This window comes from Syngnathoides biaculeatus, chromosome 13 (genome assembly GCF_019802595.1).
Source record: "Syngnathoides biaculeatus isolate LvHL_M chromosome 13, ASM1980259v1, whole genome shotgun sequence".
Classification (NCBI taxonomy): Eukaryota; Metazoa; Chordata; class Actinopteri; order Syngnathiformes; family Syngnathidae; genus Syngnathoides; species Syngnathoides biaculeatus.
The window spans coordinates 16962690-16984139 of record NC_084652.1 but is presented as its reverse complement, the minus strand read 5'-3'; the positions used below and the strand labels follow the sequence as shown (position 1 = coordinate 16984139).

General features: G+C 40.3%; 1 protein-coding gene across 7 annotated transcripts in view; it reads left to right on the top strand.

The window, feature by feature from the left end:
- LOC133511217 (partitioning defective 3 homolog) overlaps window positions 1-21450 on the top strand; it is a 197823-nt gene that overhangs the window by 51755 nt on the left and 124618 nt on the right. For all 7 annotated transcript variants that reach the window (XM_061839939.1, XM_061839938.1, XM_061839936.1 and 4 more), the window contains exon 3: window positions 17171-17357. In XM_061839939.1, the coding sequence (XP_061695923.1) occupies window positions 17171-17357 (187 nt within the window). The remainder of the gene's footprint in view (window positions 1-17170; window positions 17358-21450) is intronic.

Sequence of the window (21450 nt, the reverse complement as noted above, 5' to 3'; positions counted from 1 at the left end):
AGTGAAGGGACTTTGTAATCTACTTGAATGTTGTAAAATGGTCCTTTGGAAATGTAAACATTTGCAGAGTTTATAGAAAAACATAGCATATTATATTCCGGGTTCTCACTAAATCACTGTTGATAAACATTGTGAGCTGTCATTAACATGCTTTGAGTAGTCTCAGAGATGAATATCATTAATTGTGTAATGACACAATTAAAGGTAATTATCATTTATTTAAGTAATTACATAATTAAAGGTACTTTAAGCAAATTTGTTGTTTCAGAAGTGTATAACAAATTGCTGGCTGTTAGCATTACTCATTATCCAAGAAATAGCTCTCACGTTCAAGATGGTTGTCTAGCACATATGAATTATTGTGAAGTATCCTAATCTTGTTAATTACATGTGTAAAATTAAAACTTGTATGCATGCATGCTTCTTTTTTTTCACAAAGCATTTCTTTTAAAGGTTTTCTATTCATCGAGACATTTACAGGATATGATTTTCCTAAATGAACGGCTTAATTATCCTCGGAAAATGATACAGAATTCTCATTCACAATTCTTTTTGTGTGTAGAGTTCATCATGTGTTAGGTCATTTCAACATGTTGCTTTTAATTAGTATGTATGTATGAGTGTTTATGTCCATCCATCCATTTTCTAAGCCGTTTAACCTCACAAGGTTCGTGGGAGTGCTGGAGTCTTGGATCATAATTTGCTCGTTTATTTATTTATTTATTTTTAACCTGCATGGAGGCAGTATGATGCACGTGTCTGTGTCCTTGTGAACAAGTTTTGGATAGTTTATTTCAGTTCAGTTAAAGTACTTTGGATTGAATTGTATGTGTGGCTGATATAGTATTGATTCCATATCAGCCATGGTTATACAGTCCTGCTCTCTAAAAGTTCTATTCTTGTTTCATCTGTCCATAAAATTAACTGTTTGCTCATCTGTATCAATCACAAGTTCACAATGAAAAAATGCTGTTTCGCCGGATTCATTTTCATCAGAAGATATTCCAAATTTAGTACTTAAACATAATGGGTTCCACTAGTGATGAGCAGGACTGTATTTAGTCAATGCGATGTCTGACACAAAATCGAAATAACCTTTAAAAACTACATAAGAACTAAACGGCCTTTAAAATCTGAAAGTCTTGCGTTTGTCTTCCTTTAAACCTCCTGATACCCTATCACTGGAAGTCGGTCATTGCAGCCGTTCACCACAACGTGTCAGTGTATGATCATATTGAGTGAAACTGAAATGCTGGTGGAGTTCCTCTGTCAACGCTGCTTTTCAACCACCAACTGTATGATTCCTAGTTTTGTGACTTATGATATAAATAGTTACGGCAATGATGAGGCACTCAGCTTTTCCTAGGGGATCATTTGAGGAAGGGATTTAGGGTATGATTCCACAATTAGGTTGAAATCCGGATGTAGTGCCTCAGTCATCACATTATTCGTTCAACCACTCACTGGATGTTTTACTTGTGGGACTTGTGATTGGAATCGCAAACAAAGTGTTCCGTCTCCTCTAGTAGACAAGGGGTTCAGACCTCCCCGGGCTGCCAGTCGAGTGTTTTAACAGGAAGAAGCTGCTCTCACAATCAACTCCTCGACCTCATTGAACTAATATTGTGTTTAACAAACTCAACCGGCACTTTGTCATTCCTTTTCCATCCTCCGATTGTGTTCCAGCCATGCTAACCCAAACAATTCGTCTGGCTGTTCCCACGTAGGTGTGTTTTGATTAGCATGTCTTGGGGGTATTTGTGGCGCTCTCAAGACAAGCTGACTAGATTTTCCCCCACGTCGGGTCCAGTTTATTTTTTTGTTGCGTATAGACCGTATTTTTTGGACTGTCGCACTTTTTTTTCCCATAGTTTGGCCGGGGGTGGGACTTATTCTTCAGAGTGACTTATATGTGAAAGTATTAACACATTATTACGTCAACCATCTTTTTTACGAGTCGCTTATTGATTATTTTCACACTGACAACCGTAAGAGGGCGCTCTAGGCCTGTATATCTGTAACTTATAACAACTGAGACAGACTGAACAAAAGTGCCATTGAAGAGAAAATAATATTCTGCAGATTTTAAATAACATTATGATGTTGCTAACCAAGAATGACAAAAGTACTTTTTACCATGAATGCGACTTGCCACACATTGTTAGATTAAGCTTCATGCAGGTGTTGAGACTTGTGTTCGTTTATTGTGAAAGTACTTCAATTTGATTTGCTATCATGATGGTGCGATGGTGAATGGTTCTTGCCGACAAAGGCATGTCTTTTATTTGTTTGATTCTTGTTTTTATGCGAAGTTGGCAAAATGTTTATTGGCAACATCGAGGACGAATGCTTTGGCATACTGCCCATCTGTGAATGTAGACGCACAGCAGAACCCTCCCTCTCCACAAAGGCTGTCCATTCTTGTTGAAAACTTCGGTGGTACTCATATATTTGTTTTCTTGGAGCGAACTTTGTCAAAACAGTTTCCATAATTATGTAGTTGTTCCAACACGATCGGTGTTTGACCCAAAGCCTGTGGTCTATGGCAACCTCACTGGGACAAACTTGTCTCTGCATCATTGCGAGAGCACAGCTTCCGGGTGATCCACCATGCAACTTTCCGAGAAGTCATTGGATGGCTCGACAAAGTATGGGCTTCTGTGACAACCAAAGCCATCCTGTCGCGATTCAAAAAGCCTGGATGGGCTTGTTGTAATTGCAACCGACGATGAGTCTGATGTAAGCGAGTTACTGTAGAAGAGGAAGCGGCGCGTTGTCTACCTCTGGAGTTGGCGGACTTGTTTAGAAGTGACACCGAGGATGAAGATTTCATTGGATTTTAGTTACCGGATATTTGGAGTGACACGGATGGTTTTGGTAAACTTCTTAGTTTATTTATGCTATAGCTATCGGAATAACTCTTATATTAACATACCAGGCACGTTCTCAGTTGTGTCATGTAATGTAAGCATGCCGTTCAGTGTGTTGTTGTCTCTGTTCATTTAAATTTTAAATGACATGTCTGTTCTTGGTGTTGGGTTTTATCAAATAAATTTTCCCCCAAAAATTAGACTTATACTCGAGTGCGACTTATATGTTTGTTTTTATGGATTTTATGGGTGTTGCGACGTGTAGTCCGGAAAATATGGTAATAGGAATATAATAGTTTGACCAGCCGACTATTACCAAGGTATATGTTTACGGTGATGTTCTGGTGTAAACAGGGCTAAATGCTTTCGCGCCCACACGCACGCACGCACGCACACCTCAAAGACAATGTTCCTCACAAAGCCCACGAGAGCTGTGACAAGTTGACAGTGTTGGCCGTTTACTTCATTTTCTTTCAAGCCTCTTATCTGTCTCCACAAAGTCGTTACCGTCGCGTTACATTCGCACTGCCATCGGGAAAGAAGCTATTGTGCATTGGAAAAGGAGTTGACATCTTCATTTACACTGAAATATCGAAATTCTGGTACAACATTGGCTCTTAAAAAGGAAACGTCTTGAATCGCAATATATTTTTATGATTCCAGCTCACACTGGACAAATAAATCATCAAGGCCAAAGCTAACAATTTTGAGTTCCTTCCTTCAGTAATGTAAAGTACCATTTTCTGGACCTTTGGACTTCACTTGGGATGGTGATTTTAAGGTGATGTGCAGTGCCATTTCTCCTCCAGAGGTGCCGTGCACACTGGCATCCAAACAGTTCAATTTTGCTGTAATCTGACCAGACTATATTCTCCCAGTATTGAACGATGTCTTCTTCCACATTTGCTCCTCTTAAATCCCTCTTGGCTCACATGATGAATTGCCCGGAAAAGTGACATGTCATATGTTATCCTTTTTGTATATTCCCCCCTTCTCTTTATGGAGACCTTTACCCATCTTCTCCGTCATATTGTTTAGTTTGCTGGGAAACCACTGAACTTTAGTGCAGTTTATCAGACCAATGGAGAGCAAATGCCTGGTGTGCTGTGTGCGTCAAAAAGGCTTTTTTTTAAGCAGGGTGATGGAACCGCTGCAATGGTTTCATAATCTTTGTAACTGGAGGCTTTAATGAGCTTCACTGTGATGGAAACATTGACTCTTTTCTTAAATAGTTTATACAGACAGAATCCGATAGTTATGGTGGTGTGACCCCAGAATGGCAGCCGATTTTTTTTTTTTTTTTTTTTTTTTTTAAGTACACTCAATTAAATAAACTCTTGAGATTTTTCTAAAGACATTGTTTGAAAGTAATTCCTGAAAATGTGCAAAGACTGAGAAGCATGTAGAAGATGTAACTAGAAACATTTTTTCACCATTACAGTTTTCCCGATTCATCAATTATTTTATTTATATCAATTTGGGGCTAAAATGCAAACGCGACATGTATCCACCAACCATAAAGGGTTGAAATCTGAAGTTTGCATACACTGTGCAAAAACACACATTTCGTTTTATGTCTCATTGTCTGAAGTCAAATCAGACTAAACCTCTCCTGTTTCAGCTCTATCAAAATCACCCAAAATATTTTTTCTAATGTCACAATAATGAGAGAGCATTTCTTATAGAATTTTATGATTTTCTTCTAGCTCAAAAGTTTACATTCACAAAAAGTACTATGTCTTTAAAGGTCTCGTGTCATCCCTATAAACATTCTAAAATAGATATTGAAATGAAAAATACATATAACATACACTTCAATGTCTACACGAAAAAATAAATATGAGCGGAGAGTGCCTCCTCCATGCAGAAAGTTGCAGAAGTCTCATTCGACATCCAAGTGGTCGCCGTATTGCCTGGATCTACTGTCCGTGACGTCACCACGGACAGTCGCCATTGGAAAACACACTGTGGCCCCTACTGTAGGACAGGGCCCTTCAGACACTGAAGCTCTTTTCACAGAAAACATCTAAAAACCAAGTGAAGTGCCCGGGGCAATATTACCCTATTGTTTCGAGCCATATTTAGATGACATGCGGATAACAGCCAAACCACCTCCCCGCCCTATCCACCTCAGCGTGGCGGGGATAAACGCCCACTTCATGTCCACCGCGACGACGAGCCACCCCAGCTGACAAGGCCAAGCCAGCCGCTTCCTTGTCGACAAGGCCGGGAAGGCCGAGCCAGCCGGTATTGACAAGGCCTGCGGAGGTCGTCCTTCAGTGGGTGCTGCATGTAAGCCTTCCGATGCGCACATTAACACATTTAACAACCCTGATTCATGGATTACGCCCCCCTCCCAACTATTTTCATTTATTTATTTATTTATTTATTTTTTAAGTAGCTGTATACACACCTACCTATCAGTTGGTACCCATGAAGCTCTCGTCCTTTGCACCGTGCAATCCATTTTTCACGACGAACCGGGTCTCTTGCGAATTTGTGACTGGTAAATCCATCCTCCCGAGTGTTGAAGCAATGTCCAGCAATGCAACAAGCCGGCATTTTGGCTAACATGAAGGAACAACGAGGTACCTTCCTGGAGGTAAAACTAATAGAAACAAACGAGTCCACTTGAGGGCGGTCCTGCCATGTACATCACGTCCTGCTTCTTCTCGAAAACAAATCCCTCGAGAGGATTTTCATGGCGGGAGTTACAAAAAGTCATATACGTCAAAATCACGTTTTGTGGTGGGGAAAAAACGCATGGTTCCAGTTGGGTGCCGTTTTTTCATTAATAACATACTAAAAATCATGACAGTGGCACTTTAAAGAAAATGGGAAACTCAGATAATGTGGTAATGGCTTTGGAAGCTCCTGTGATTGGTTCACTTTATGGGGTGTCAAATTTACAAGACATTTATTCCCACTTTTGAGTGACTTTGATTCGTTCTGAGGCCAAGCTAGGAACTCAATATACTTGTGTATCGAATTCCCCATTTACTGTTTCCCCCATTCGATAAACTACACAGGTGACTGTGGCTCTCCTGTTTTTTCACTTCACTCAAGGGGCAGTGAATTTATTCACGCTAGAAATTCGAAAAAGTTGCAAATGTGTGGACTGTTAAGTCCAGATACTACTGTCAAAGGATTATAAAATAGCAGTTTGCAGATGTTTCAATTCTGGGACACGTCTAAACTGTCCTCCCGTCAGTTTTTGTAACTGGCCCCAAAACATTTTAATTCCGCAAATGAGCATCAATCTGACCCAAACTGAAACCAAATGTTCACGTAGTTTTCTAGCCTACATCCCTTGTCAAAATACCGGATGTTCCTCAATGTCAATTCCAGAAGGACTGCAAGCTTCAAGTCAGACTGTGAAGTATTTGCTTTCCCCCTGCCAAGACCGAATCAAGAGTCGACATTTGGGGGATTGTGATGATTGGTGCACGCTTAGTTGCCATGTTGGACTTGAGCCTTCTGGAAAGCCGACCAGATCCGCAAAGACTAGGTTGCGAGAAAACTGTACATGCTTGCAAGTCATTACCAGTATCCTTTTCAGAATGTTTCCCCCCACTTCACATCCTCTTTAAAGGTTTGTCCATCTGTAGTTAAAAATTCAGCCCGCAAAGCCATTTTTCCTTTCCCTTTTCAAATTTGGTAAACACAACAATCACGAGAAGACCCACAAAAATGTTTCAAGAAGCCATTCCCCCAAGATACAGGAAATCTGCAATTCTAATTTGAACCACCAATTTTTGTGTCATTTTTCCAGTGGTCCTTCAAAGATGAACCTGTCACAAGTATACATTTTCAAAATTTAGCACCAAAACAAATTTCCCATGGGAAGGTGAAACTTGCTCGGAATGTCTGTGATGAGTAGACCCAGAAAAAAAAAGGCAAACCATGTTTGAAACAACACAGGAAGCCTGCCATTTTGAATCATCAATTTTATGATTATTTTGGGAGATTTTGTCCAATTGTGACCAAAACTCAACAGTTGGATGCCACTCAGTTGAGACTCTTGAGATTTCTTTGTCATTGCGTGTGGCAGCCAAGTTTTTACTTGCAATAATGGAAACAAGTCAGTCACTTTTTTTTCCCCGTTACTTATAGTGAGATGAAATTTGGAAGCTGTTTATCATGTAGACCGGCAGATAGTCTCAGCTGGCCATAGCTGAGAAGGAGCAGGAAAGCTGCCGTTTTTTGAATTTGCTCGTTTATAAGTGTCCTTTAAAGACTAACTTAATCCGGTAGTGTCTGTCTGATTGCTACCAAATTTGAGAACATATTCTAGGACTTTTTTTCTGTGTAGCATATGGAGGTTGTGCGATTGTAGCCTCAGCCTTATTGCCACATGTTGAAAGTCATTGTCTTTTTTTTTTGTGTGTTCTTCTATCCCGGTGTTGACCTTGTGACAGTTGGAGTTCTTATAACGAGATTTGAGTGAGAGTGTAAACTGATGTGTTCTAAGCTTCTTCTAAAGTTACAGCTCATGTTTGGACAGTACAGGGAAGAAGGAGAGATAACTCTCAACCCCTGAAACCAAGTATTAATCCACCATCCCTTAACCCAAACTCTCCAGAACATCGGCTAATCACAAGTATTTAATTATGAGGAATTCTCCCTCTGAAGTCACCCCCGCTCGAAATATCATCCCTTTATCTTCAATGTCAGCAAGATGTCAGAGTCTGCAATGAGTTATCAGACCATTTTGAAGGAAACTACTCCCGAGTGAAATCAGCACTGTCTGAAATGTAAAATGTAGCGCAAGGAAAACACATGGCTTGTGTTTGAGGGCAGACATCACAATTCCAACAGTATGGCGTATCACGAGGAAATCCATCAAATAAATGGCACTCAGCCCATTAAATGTTATAAATAAAAAGCGATTTTTCTCAATATATTCAAACTTGTTTTTAAAATGGAGGGATGGCTGGGAGACACAAGTAGTTCCTGCTGTAACCACATGTAGTTCCTACTGCCACTAATTTATGCACAAAAATATAAAGGGACTCTGAAATGACTATTTTAGACTCCATTTGGCCCTTTCTAGGGGTCCTTCAAAGACTTTTTTTGGGGTCTAGAGTTTCTGTATAATTGCAACCAAATTGGACCCATGTATATGAGATGGGTGGGCAACACTAAACTATTTTTTTCCATTTTTTTTCTTGGCAGTACCTTTGCTTTTAGAAATGTCTGTTGAGCCTTGATTTTACATGAAAAAATGAAGGTCTCAGTGATCCCAATAAATGCCGCGTATTCTTTAAATCAAGGGTTGGAAAATGATCCAAATAGACAACATTGCTGTCTTACTTGGATTTGGGCTTCTTTGTAATGTTTTCATGAAAAGTTTTAACTGCAAGAGTTCTTAAAATATTGTGACATTATACCCAGACAACAGACTGAATAAAAGGATCTTCAATTTAAAAATATGCTCTTAAGAAGTCTGTTTGGCTTCTTTAAGATGGGGAATGCTCTAATTGGTGATTACAAGGACATTGTGAACTTTTCGGTGGTGGATTTTCATGTTTCTTTAATTGTTTGATTTATATTTAAAAAGTTTATTTGAAGTGCATGCTTTATAGCGGAGATAAACTTCACAAGCAGTTCAATTAATAAAGTTGCTTTTTGTTCATTAACAGTTACAATATTGAGCCAAGTACAAGTCATTGTATTTATCTTGTCTGTGAGCAAGTTTCCCCTCCAACTGGTATTAAGCATTGGCCTGCAGCTCGGCCTTAATTAAACAAATCCATCAACACTTTCACCACCATCTGTTTTATTTATTTATTTATTTATTTTTTAAAGTCGTAGCCACGCCACCTGCAACGTGTTGATTAGTCCTGTGCATAAAACAGGTATTTGAAGCACAGAAGCTAAATAAAGCCACACAGCGTGATTTAGCCTTGATGGCGCATGATGTATGGCACTTGTTAGTGATGCCACCTCGAGCTTTCCCACCCACTTAGCATCACTGATATGCTGTACATACAAAAACAGACACATAAAAGATCGAGTGATGGTAACGATAACTATTACTGATATCTTGTGACAAGGTTGTACTTCAAGTCAATAAAAAACACAAAGATAAAATATTTTTTCTTTTGTATCCTCTTTGGCTTAGTATAACGATAACACTTATGAAAGGTGACACTCAATAAAAAAAGCCTAAAATACAAAAAAGATCCACAGAAATCTCAATCAGCCAAACCTTTATGTTTTAGTTATTGCCATAAGCACTTTCTCCACGAGTTTAGCATCATTGATATGCTGTAAATTCAATAAAAATGGCCCAAAATACACAAGACATGTATAGGGCGACGAAGTAGACCAGCTGGGGCCAAGCCACTGTATCGTTTTTATTCTGTTCTGACTTTATGAATTTTCCTTCTTTTATTTTTGGACCACAGTGGCACTGCCGTTATTATTATTTCAACAAATTACATTAACTAATGTTGGATGATTGATAGCCCATTCTCTCCATTTTCTGCAATCCAAGCTGACTTTCTGTAGTGGAAGACAAAAAACATCTGTTTTCTTGACCTTGTCTTTAAGTGGAGTTACACCACAATTTAACAATGAACCTATAGTAGTAGCTTACATAAGCAATGGCCCAAATGTCATGGTTTCTGGCATCAGTAGGTGGTCCAGTTGGGAAATTATTTGGGAACGGAAGACATTTCTTGTTTACCCCTCACTCATGTTCGGACAACAGTGTTTAGATTACACAGCCGTACTTGTCTAAGTGATTTTCATATTGTTTTCCCCTGAGCCTGTTATACATAAGAGATACTTGAGAAGTGGCAAATCTGAGCCAAAAGAGCATTTTCTGACCTTTGCCTGCTACACCGACCCCAGTGAAGGCAGGATACTGTTATGACTCCAATTTCATTTATTTTGTATTATCTTTTTCACACTAGAAAAAAAAATAAATAAAAAGGGCTTGTTAGACTTGTCTGTATGAGTCTTTGGCCTGCCGCTCAGTTGAAGTGAATTATAGAAGCGAGAAAAAAATTGGTCGATGATGTCATTGTACACTAAGTGATGGAGCAAACCCACATAGACTGATGCACTGCTACTGAAATATAAGTTTTGAAGCTCCACAGAATGCAATATACTGTACTGTATTATAGTTTTATTGAATCACAAAAACATGGTACGATGGATTCTAAGAATGGGAAAATAATCTATAGTATTATAGATACATGCAGTATATAATGTGTATGCTATATTAGTAGGGCTTGGTGGTTTGGATCTAGCTTGAGGTTGACTGTTAGCGACTTGATATTCAGTGGCAACCCCCCACATACTGCCTGACCGTCGTGCGGAGGGGCTTAAAATATGCAGAGGCCCCAAAAAAGAGACTTAATAGATCCAGGATTTATCCAGCAAAGGTGGAATATTGATAAAACTGTCTGCACCTTCACAAACACTTCATCCTGCTATCATTTAATTTAGATGTTTTCAACACAAAATAGTTGTCTGATGGCCACTATTGTTTTCAACAGAATAGGGCAGGGGAAGTTACTAGTGAGTGACAGGCGTTTAACTTTACACCCTTGTCCCCAATGTTGCGGAAACCAAACACAGTCTGTGGTGTGGTTACCTTTCATCTCTGATTATGGATGGGAATTGAGAATTTTTTCCAGTAATCTGATTTCTATTCTATTCTATTCTATTCTATTCTATTCTATTCTATTCTATTCTATTCTATTCTATTCCCATTCCTCTTTAATTGTTTGCGAGCCTGACAATTCCATTTATCAATTGTTCTTGGAAAAAGCCACGAGGAAGGCTGCGCTGATGCCCACTCACTCTGTCCAGAGGTGTGGACTGAAGTTACATGACTTAGACTTGAGTCATGAATTTGCTGACTTTAGACTTGACTCAACCATGTTACAAGACTTACAACTTGACTTGGATTCAAACAGTAATGACTCATTACTGCACTTGGGCTGGATCCCCATTGTCTAGAAAAGACATGCTACTCTGACCAAAGCACTGATTAACCAAAATTTCAAACATTTCTTACTACGGCCATATGTTTCACCTATTGTTATACAACAAGAAATTATGAAAGTGACAACATAATGATGTGGATGTACTGATTATTTATTAGGTCACCCTATTAGTGGTATAATGTAGTTCTTATTAGCTTTATTGTCATGATATATTTAACATTTACTGAAAGTACATTTCCACAACATTTTTTACATTTTTGCATGACATTTGTTTTTGTCCATCTATTCATCCATCCATTTTCTGACCCGCATATGTCCACAAGGGTCGTGGGACTGCTGGAGCCTATCCCAGCTATCATCAGGCAGGAGGCGGGGTACACCCTGAAGCTGTTGCCAGCCAATCACAGGCACAGGGCACATGGAGACAGACAACAGTTGGACTCTCACTCATGCCTCGGGGCAATTTTAGAGTCTCCAATTAGTCCATGTTTTTGGGATGTGGGAGGAAACAAGAGGGCCTGGAGAAAAGCCACGCAATCACGGGGAGAACATGCAAACGCCACACAGGCGGGTATTTGAACCCCGGTCCTAAGAACTGTGAGGGAAATGCTCCACCATGTTTGTTTTTAGTAATCTAAAATTTGCTGTTCTACCATTTCATAATATGGTGCAGCAGTGAGCATTATAAGCTAACTCCGCTAATTGAGGTCAAGGTGGCGACATGTATGGTTGCGGCAGCACAGAAAAAGGTGTGTTCGGAAATTCAATCCTGTACGCCAATGCTGGTCTGAGTATATTCCATTACCGCTCTTGAATTTCTGGACTGTATGGAATGGAGCAGAGCATGTTTGATCTGAAACCCAAATGTCTTCAGTGTACAACTAAAACAAAGGAATTGAGCTCGCTGTTCCAATAGTTTTGGCGGGGTCTGTAACTCATGCAATATTTGAAACAAAACAATGCCTTTTTATTGTCACATATTGGTATAACTTTTTTCTCAAAGTTGTGTAATACACAGGTTCACTTCCATTTCTAGATCTTATTTACTATCCAATAATCTTAACTTGTAATGGATGATGCATAGGAGCGACATTTGCTGGGGTTGGCTGTTAGTACCATAGCTGTGAGCCCACTGTGACAATAGTGCTTTTGGATGTGTCTGAATCGCCACCGCTGCTGCTCTGTCGACTTGAGATGCTAAACTAGCCTGTTGTTTCATAGGCACCTGGCTCTTGCCACAAGCGTTCTAGCATTCAGTAAGTGTTAATAAGCTAGTTTACTGCGTGTAATGACTCTTTTTGCTGTCGTAGGCAAAGAATTTTGGCCATAAAAACCATGACTGTTAGGAGGCAATGCAAAAGTCTGGCAAGTGGCCAGGACTGCACAGCTAGATGATAATGGAATCACAGCTAGATGATATTGGAATGAAATATAGCTCTTGTCATTGGTCTTTTTTTTTTGTTCTTTTAATGAGACCAATGAGCGTGACACCCCCCAGTATTGTGTTAGTTATCGTGGATCCTAAGTTAGGGAGCTAGTGTGCTGGTCCATGCAAGTCTGATTATACACACGGGTCATCCAAAATGTAAATGAACAAATAAGACCTGAAACTGTTTCTGAATTTATCTGCCTATTCTTTTTCACACAAACACCAGAAAAGCATTGTAAGCAGCAACAGGGCATCCCGCAATCAAATAATAATTTGTGTGGTGCGTTGTCACCGGGCAGTGGAACTTGAGTTGCATGAGTGAGTTAGGCTTTCCTCTATCCACTGTTCTACCACTTCTTTTGATATGACCGCGGAAGCCATTGATGTAACTCCCAAAATCAAGAAATTACTGTGCTTGCATCAGTATATCCAGAACAACATGGGGGGAGGGAGAAAAATGCCTTTTTTTAAGGGAGGTCACGAAACACTTTGCTGGTTAATTGTGCTGCCTGACACGTCTGCATGTCACACAAACCTCACTTATTAGGCCACTCACTAATAGCAAGCCCACGCGGTGTCTGTGCTTGCATGTGTGTCTGGTGGCCTTTACTCAGCTGCTTAATGAAGTAAGAGTGGGGAGTTCTCATCTGGTGACGGCCACAGTTTGCATACTGCAGACATGTACACACCTTGCGGCTTTTATTAGCCTCATTACATCCAGCTCCAGCTGACTTCAGCGCTAATGTAAAGAGTGTGCGTGTTTAAGGTTCTAATCTAATGGGTAGACCAGGTCTTGACGTTTGTGTGTGTGTATGTGTTCATGGACCTATTTAAGTGTGTGTATGTTGTTTTTTTTTTTTTTTTAACAAGAGCTTGTCTAGCATGCTGTAAAAGTGGTCATGTGAAATGAAGCTTTAATGTGCTGGACACGACAAGTACTGCAGTCGTTAAGGGCGTACGTATGTGCGTAAATGTGTGTTCTATTTATGTGTGATGTTCACACAACTAGCTAAAAATGGGAATGTTTGTTTGGATTTTGGTAAAACAGATACTCGCAGAAACCTTCACTGCATCGCCAATGCTTGCTTTAATCCCCATGCAATGGATTTTAGGTAGTTGCAAGACTAACGCCAAGTACTAAACCAACACAGGAAAGGTTTGGATTGGATTTTGCCTACTGGCAGGTGCATTTCGCCACCAATCCATCAATTTACATTAGATAAACTAGGGTTGATTTTGATATTTAAAACAAACAGATGGGCCTGGTTAAAAAAATAAAATAAACTGTTAAAATTTGTGTATAAAAATGTGAAAATATTCAACTGAATAATGATCATATCAAAAGTGTTAACTTACTTATTTTAAACCAATTATTTACTGAACTGTATGGAGGAAAAGTGTGTTGATGCCCATTTTTAAGAACATAGGGGATGTGCAGAGCTGTGGGAAGTATAGAGGAATAAAGTTGATGAGCGATGCAATGAAGTTATGGGAAAGAGAAGTGGAGTCTAGACTCAGGTCAGAGGTAAGTAAGTATTTGCGAGCTACTGTACGGTTTCATGCCTTGAAAGTTTACCAGAGATCCACGAGTTACTTTAAGGACGTTGTGGTGAGGTGAGAGTGAGGTGTCCTGTCGGTGTGACAGACGAGTTTAAGCTTGAGTTGGAACTGCATTAGAGATCATCCTTTAGCCCCTTCCCGTTTGCAGTGGTGACGGATAGGCTGACAGATGAGGTTAGACTCGACCATGATGTTTGCAGATGACATTATCTGCAATGAATGCAGGGAGCAGTTGCAGGAATTGTTAGAGCTATAACGGCATGCCCTGGAAAGGAGGGGAATGAAGATTAGCCAAGTAAAACAAAATAAATGTTGATGAATGACAGAAGTGGAGGGGGAAGAGTGAGGCTAAAGGGAGAAGAGATAGCATAGGTGGAGGACTTTAAATACTTGGGGTCAACAGTACAGAGCAATTGTAAATGTGGTAAGAAAGGGAAGAAAGGGTCCAAGCTCGTTGGAATGGGTGGAGGAAAGTGTCTGTGTGTTATATGACAGAAGAGTCTGCTAGGATGAAGGGCAAAGGGCAGCCATGATGTATGGATTAGAGACGGTGGCACTCAAGAGACGTCAGGAAGCAGAGCTGAACGTGGTAGAAATGAAGATGTTGAAGTTCTGGTCGGATAGGATTAGAAATGAGCTCATCAGAGGGCACGGCCAAGGTGAAGTGTTATGGAGAAAATGCGAGAGAGAGCAGATTTCAATGTTTTGGACATTGAAGAGTGAGTGATAAAACAGGGAGAAGGGTGATGAGGATGGAGCTTGAGGGAGACCAAAGAGGAGGCTGATAGATGTAGTGAGCGAAAGCATGAGGCCAGTTGGTGTAAGAGAGCAGGATGCAGGAGCTAGACTTACATGGAAAAGAAAGACACACTTTGGGGATCCCCTTTTAGGACTAAATAATGTGTGCTCTTTAATGTATTCTGTATGATTAATTTCACTATAATGAAGTTAAATCAAAGCATTTTACCAATATTTTTGTCATCTACCCATCCATCCAATTTCTGAGCTGCTTATCCTCACAAGGGTCACGGGAGTGCTTGAGCCTATCCCAGGTGCCAACGGGCAGGAGGCAGGGTACAGTCTGAACTGGTCGGCAGCCAAATGCAGGTCACATGAAGACAGACAAGTCGCACTCACAATCACAGCTAGGGGCAATTTAGAATCTCCAACGAATGCATGTTTTTGGGATGTGGAAGGAAACTGGAGGTCCCAGATAAAACCCACCCAGGCACGGGGATAACATGCAAACTCCACGCAGGTGGGTCTGGGATTCGAACCCTGTGTGAGGCCAACACTCTACAGCTGTTCAAACATGCTGTCCATTTTTTTCATTATTTAATCATTTTCATTGTTAACAGTAAATACATTGACAATTTAATTAAATAAATCAATACAAAAGAGGAAAAAACATGCTGAGCTGCCTGATTGAAGACCAGAGTGGGCTGTATGTTCTGGAGTTGAAAATGGCAGCTCTTCACTGAGCCAAGCTTCGAGTCACGGGTGGACTCTCAATTAGCTAAAATTGAAAAGTGCTCGCTCTGACCCATTTGGGAAATATAGAGAGACTTTTACAAGTGAAGCGAGAAACGTTTTTATCAATCACAGATTTTTCGTTGATTATCTCGCCACATATACTAGGCTTTCCTCAAGGTGAACATCATTAGGTAGTTTAAAGTGGGGGTGACATTCCTACAAACATTCTAAAATAGATATTGTAATGAAAAATACATATAACAGTATTTAGAGCGCGTCATCCATCTACAAAGTTGCGCAATTGAGTGTCCCTCGACATCCAAGTGGTTGCCATATTAGTCGCGTCATCTGTCCTTGAGGTCATCGTCACTTCCGCCGTTGAAAACGCGCAGTGCCTGCTACTATGGAAGCCGAACAACAGAGATATTCGGATTTTTCCAACGCCCCTTCTGACACCGAACCTCTTTTCGAAAAGGAGAACAGCACACAGCCGAGTGAAGTTACCGCGGCAATATTGCACTATTGTTTCGAGCCCTCAGGGCAATATTACACTTTTGTTTCGAGCCATATTCAGATGATATGCCATCACGGCCAAACCGCATCCCGTCCGATCCACATCCGCGGCGGAGATGAGCCAGGTGTGGCTTATGACGAAGCCGAGCGGTGCTGCTTTGTGTTCAGTCGAGCCGGCTCGATTCATGCTCGCACGTGACGCATTCTCGGCTGGGTTAATCAGAGCCGCCCCCGTCGCAAAGCCCGACGTGCATTCTTCACGGAAGATGGGACCGCCGAACACAGCGCCTCAGCCGGTGTGGCTGAGTTTTGGCCCGTGTTGGCATATAAGGAGGGGGTGGAGCCGAGCTATGTTGCAGGCTGAGTGAGACATTGTTGGCTGGGCGACGCAGACATCGACACATTTCATACGCGTATCTTTTGTTACGTTATGAGAGAGACCATTTATGTGGTCCGCCCCAAACTATTATTTATTTTGGTAGCTATATGCGTACATCGACACATTTCATTTGCGAATCTTTTGTTACGTTATGAGAGAGACTGATTACGTGGTCCGCTCCAATTTATTATTTTTTTTAGTAGCTGTATACACACTTACCTGTTATTTCGAACCCACAAAGCTCTCGTCCTCTGCACCCGTGCTATCCATTTTTCACAACAAACAGGGTCTCTTTCAAACTTATGAAGGGTAATTCCATTCTCCCGAGTGTTCAAGCAATGTCCAGCAAAGCAATGAGCCGGCATTTTGGCTAACACGAAGGAAAGACGAGCTACCTTCCCAGAGGTAAAACTAATGAACTAATGAAACACTGCGTCACTGTTCTTTATGTCACTTCCTGCTTCTTCTCGACAACAAATCCCTGAGAAGATTTTCATGGCAGGAGTTACAAAAAGCTGTATACGTCAAAATCATGTTTTGTGGTGAAAAAACACATGGCACCATATTGGCTGTGGGTTTTTCATTAATAATATACCAAAAATCATCCATTTTATGACAGTTGAGCTTTAATATACATATATACATACATGCAAATCAGTTGCCTTTTGGTGAAATTCCCAATTTTGAACAAATGGTAGCTGGGATAGGCTTCAGTGCACCCGAGACCCTTGTGGGGATAAGCGTCTTTAAAAATGAAAAAAAAAAAAAAATTAACAAAATAAACTGCACGCCCACATTTGAACCCAAATCACTGCACAAAAGATTTGTTATCACGTGGGTGTGTGTGTGTGTGTGTGGGGGGGGGAATATATATATATATTGTGAACATTAGCTATGGGAAGGATTTTGGTCCATTCAATTCCATTTTCCTTCTTGGAAGCTATTTAAACAGTTTTTTATAACTCAACTATGTTTTCCCGCACAGCTGATCGCCATCTATGACGAGCAGGAACCACACCATGGCGGTGACGGCACCAGTGCCAGTTCCACTGGCACCCAGAGCCCAGACCTCTTCACCACCGTGGACCTCAGCACGGGCGGTGGTGCCTCTGCCTTTCAGCCCTACCAGGCGGCTAGCGAAATCGAAGTCACACCGTCAGCCCTGCGCACCAGTAAGTCTCAATTTGGGTCAAATGTGTTGTTATACATACATGAAAACTAGTCGCCTTTCGGTGAGATTCAACATTTTGAACTCAAAATAAGCCATTTAACTGAATCGTATAGACCCGATGAGGTTTTCCATGGGGAAGGGTTGGGGGGTCGCTATCGCTGTTGTCATAGGTGCTTGGGACCCACTTTGGAAAACTCATTGCTGTTGAAGACCAGAAAAAAACTCTTCGCTACTTCTGCTGCTCTGAAGTAACTGTAGTTTTACTCTATTACAATGATCTAAATGTCACTTTCAACTTTTATTTTTCAGTTATTGCTCATTCAGCAACTATTTCTTGTGGGAGACCAAGACTTGGTTTCGCTGTGTCCCCCCATCTAATTTAAGCACTAGTGACGTTTAAGTCTAGTTCACCAGTCCAAATGGCTACGGAAAGTGTTCAGAACCCTTTTCTTGTGTTTTGCACTGAGGAGAGGCTTTTGTCGGTCCCCTCTACCAGAAAGCCCCGACTGGTGGAAAGGCTGCGGGGAGGACTTTCTAGAACTTTCTACCATCTCTCGACTGCATTCTAGAGCTCAGCCACAGTGATCTTTGGGTTCTTCTTTACCTCTTTTATTAAGGTCCTTCTCCCCTGATTGCTCATTTTCCCCGACAAATTTAAATTCAAAACACTGAAAACGGAACTTTGTCCATGGCACTAAATTATAGGGTTTTTGCAGATGTAATTCTCCATACGTGGCAATAAATGAGTGTAATTATTTTAGCAAATGACTCGAATACAAAAATGAAAAATTTAAGGGCGTCTGAATAATTTCCATACCCACTGTATGTGCTCAAACTAGATAACCCCCCCCCCCAAAAAAAAAAAAAAAAAAAAAACTTAGGGCTGCCATTAATTGGCAGGTTTGTTGTTAGGACCTCAAACTCCCACACGGAGTAAGTTTTAAACAGCATGATTAGTTTTAATAAAAGTCACTTCTCTCCCTCACACTGTTGTTCCCACACTGCTGAGCTGACTCCAGTCGCACCACCTTATTAGCCACCAGTCCCCCACGGTGGCATGCTGCTGATTAATAGACTTCATCAGGCACTTGAGTTGCAGCCTCAGAGTTTAGCGTTGCATGCACTTCTGGGATTTGTTTCACTTTCTTATGGTATTTGTGGGAATCAGAGATTTATGATAACTAATTCACTGCCAGACATTTACACAGACAGTCGAATCCCTGACATTTTTGTTAACAATTGCCCTCGTTTTTCAAACCCCACACAATATTGTGTACTATGACTATGTAAACACCAATACTTTTACGAGTATAACTATGTTCAGAACTTACATTAGCCAAAAATGCTCGAACAAACGGGGCTACCACACTCATACTTTCTTCCACCTAATTCTCGCCCTGCACAATTTGCTCAATAGTCCAGGTTTTTACCTTGCGCATAAAATCGAGCGACGTTTTATCCACCTCTATTTTATTCTTTGGCGGTGAATGGGCTCTTGTGTGGTTATCAATGTCCTTGAAACCAGTCTCTACTTCTGCTCAAAACACAACTGGTGAAATATAGAAATATAACTATTACAGTAAAATTACATTTTTATGACATTGTAATGAATATTGTATATTGTGGGGAAAAAGCTTTCAATTTCCTTTTTTATTTGCACTGTGTACTGGAATAGGAGTTGAAGGTCTTCTGGATCCATACATAACCTAAGTTTTAAAAAGTACATACGATTAGAGAATACCTTTTGTTTTTTGCAAGGGTAAAAAAACACATTAGTTTTCTCCATCTCAATCCGAAAAGAGGTTTGACTCATGGGTGTTGCATTACACGAAGATGGACGAGTTAGAAATGGAAAGTTAAAAAAATGTACTAGCAAAAGAGGTTACATTGAAATGTGAACCAGTGGTTCTAAATATTTATGTAACAAGGATTGAAGGAGCGCGTTTGTTTGCTAAATGTAGCTAATCTGAGCTGCAAACGAGTTATCTTTGTCTCTGTTATCATCCGTTGGAAGCTCCCAATGAAGCTCTGGTGCTTAGAGTTCACTAATCATGATTCCGGAACCCATTTACTCGAATTCTGGTCGGCATACAGTGAGCTGGCAAGCGGCTGAGAGCATCTCACCATATTTATGGCTTGGCATTTTCTGATAGCTTTTTGACAAAGTGAGCGTTTGGAGCACCGTCCTTTATTTTATCGGAGTTTTAAAATCTCGGAACAAAGCATCAGCTGCTTCAACCATCTCTGCTTCTTGGAAGGACTTCTTGTTCTTAACGACGACGTGACTCACCCGGAACGATGCTTCGGTGGCGACTTTCGCTTTTGATGTGTGAGAAATAACTGCTGTCCAGACAACTGGGATTTTAGTTTCTTTACCTTTCTCTTTCTCAGCTCACCTTTAGTGGGAAACAAGTGTTGTATTTTCCATGTACAGTCCTAAAATGCCGCTCCAAATTTTTATTCTTTGATAATGCGATAGCAGACTGGCAGATGAGGCATCCACATTTGAAATGATGTCAACCTGAAAAATTACTTCTCCTTCCAGTTCGTATGAAAGTGGTAAGGGTTCCTATTCTTACTTGGTCCAGCTCCCCCACTCAATTTTATACCCTTTGTCAAGTTTAGCAGAAAACACCAAGAATAAAAATGGGAGGTAACTCGCTGACTAGCTTGTTAGTTCTGACATAGTTAGCATTGGTCTTTGCGCATGTGCATGACCTAAGTATAAAAATTCAGATGTAATCAATTGATATACTGTATGTATATCAATAAAGCGGTGGGATGGATGACGTCTTTTTTTTAAATGATAAACAATGTCATGCAATCTACCACCACTATCTTCGTGATTGGTCGATAGCGAGCGACACATTGAGCACCCAGATCTAAGGCATCTTTTCTCTTGGTCACAGGAATATTTTTCTTGCCTTGGCGCAGTAAATTTCTAGTACCGAAAGTTTTTCTTTTTTGCTTTTTTTTCCCCCATTATGTCTATCTTGTCCACCATTATGCTAGCCTTTTCTCATTGTCTCCTCCCCACCACTTCTTCCCTTTGTTCAATCTGAGCAAGGGACATACAGCTCAAAGCATTGTAGCCCTTTACAGTGTGCCATTCCTCACTGCAGTTATCCTGAGTCTTGATTATCACAGAAACTGCACTAGACACCCATTCCTGTTAAAAAAAAAAAACAAAAAAAAAAACAAAACAAAAAAAAAAAACTCCTCCATTGACGTCTGTAGACGGCATTGGCAGGATGTAGCTCAATTCTGAATGACATCTTTGGACAATATTTGCAAGAAATGAGTTAATTCCAACATCCTTTAATTATATTTGGAGTTATTACAGCGTATCATGCACTGTCTCAGCATAATGACATAGATTGTGATCTGGCAAAGCGCCTGAATTTCTAAGCAGATTTGTGCAAATTTTTGGTTGAATGTTGTGTTTTTTTCCACCTTGTTTCATTAGATTAAATGAAACCTAAATCATGAACTATAAATTAAACATATACATTGTACTGTGCAAAACAATTTCAGTTCAATTCATTTTTATTCTCAGTATGTGGTGGGAACAGCAACTTCCTCCACATGTGCACGAGTATAATTTTGAATTGATTAAAGCATGTGCCGTTTAGATGTGACAGTCGTGGCGGAGAGGAAACGTAGTCAGACTTGAGTTGTTGGGAATATGGTTCATTCTGTGCACATCTTTCTGACGGGCGATGTGGTGCACCCAATGGCATACTCACTTGTAGTAGCAAAGAAAGTAGAAGTCGCAGTTGAATATTGTTAATATGACTAATTTTACACAGACTTTGAAGAAAGGAGTATTGTAACATTGCCTAATTATATGAGGATATCCACTGTTTGTGTGCCAATATTCATTATTTTGACAAAGAGAAGTGCCGCAAATTCAATTCTAATTCATGTTACATAAATAGTATAAAAAACTACTTTCCAAAGTAAAAGCACATGTTTGAAAATATCATTTTTTGATTGAGAACAAAGCCCATGAGTTTGCATGGAGGACTACACAAATATAAATTGAGTCTTAAAATCAAAGGATTTGGACAATTTTAAGTTAAGCTAGGTCTCCA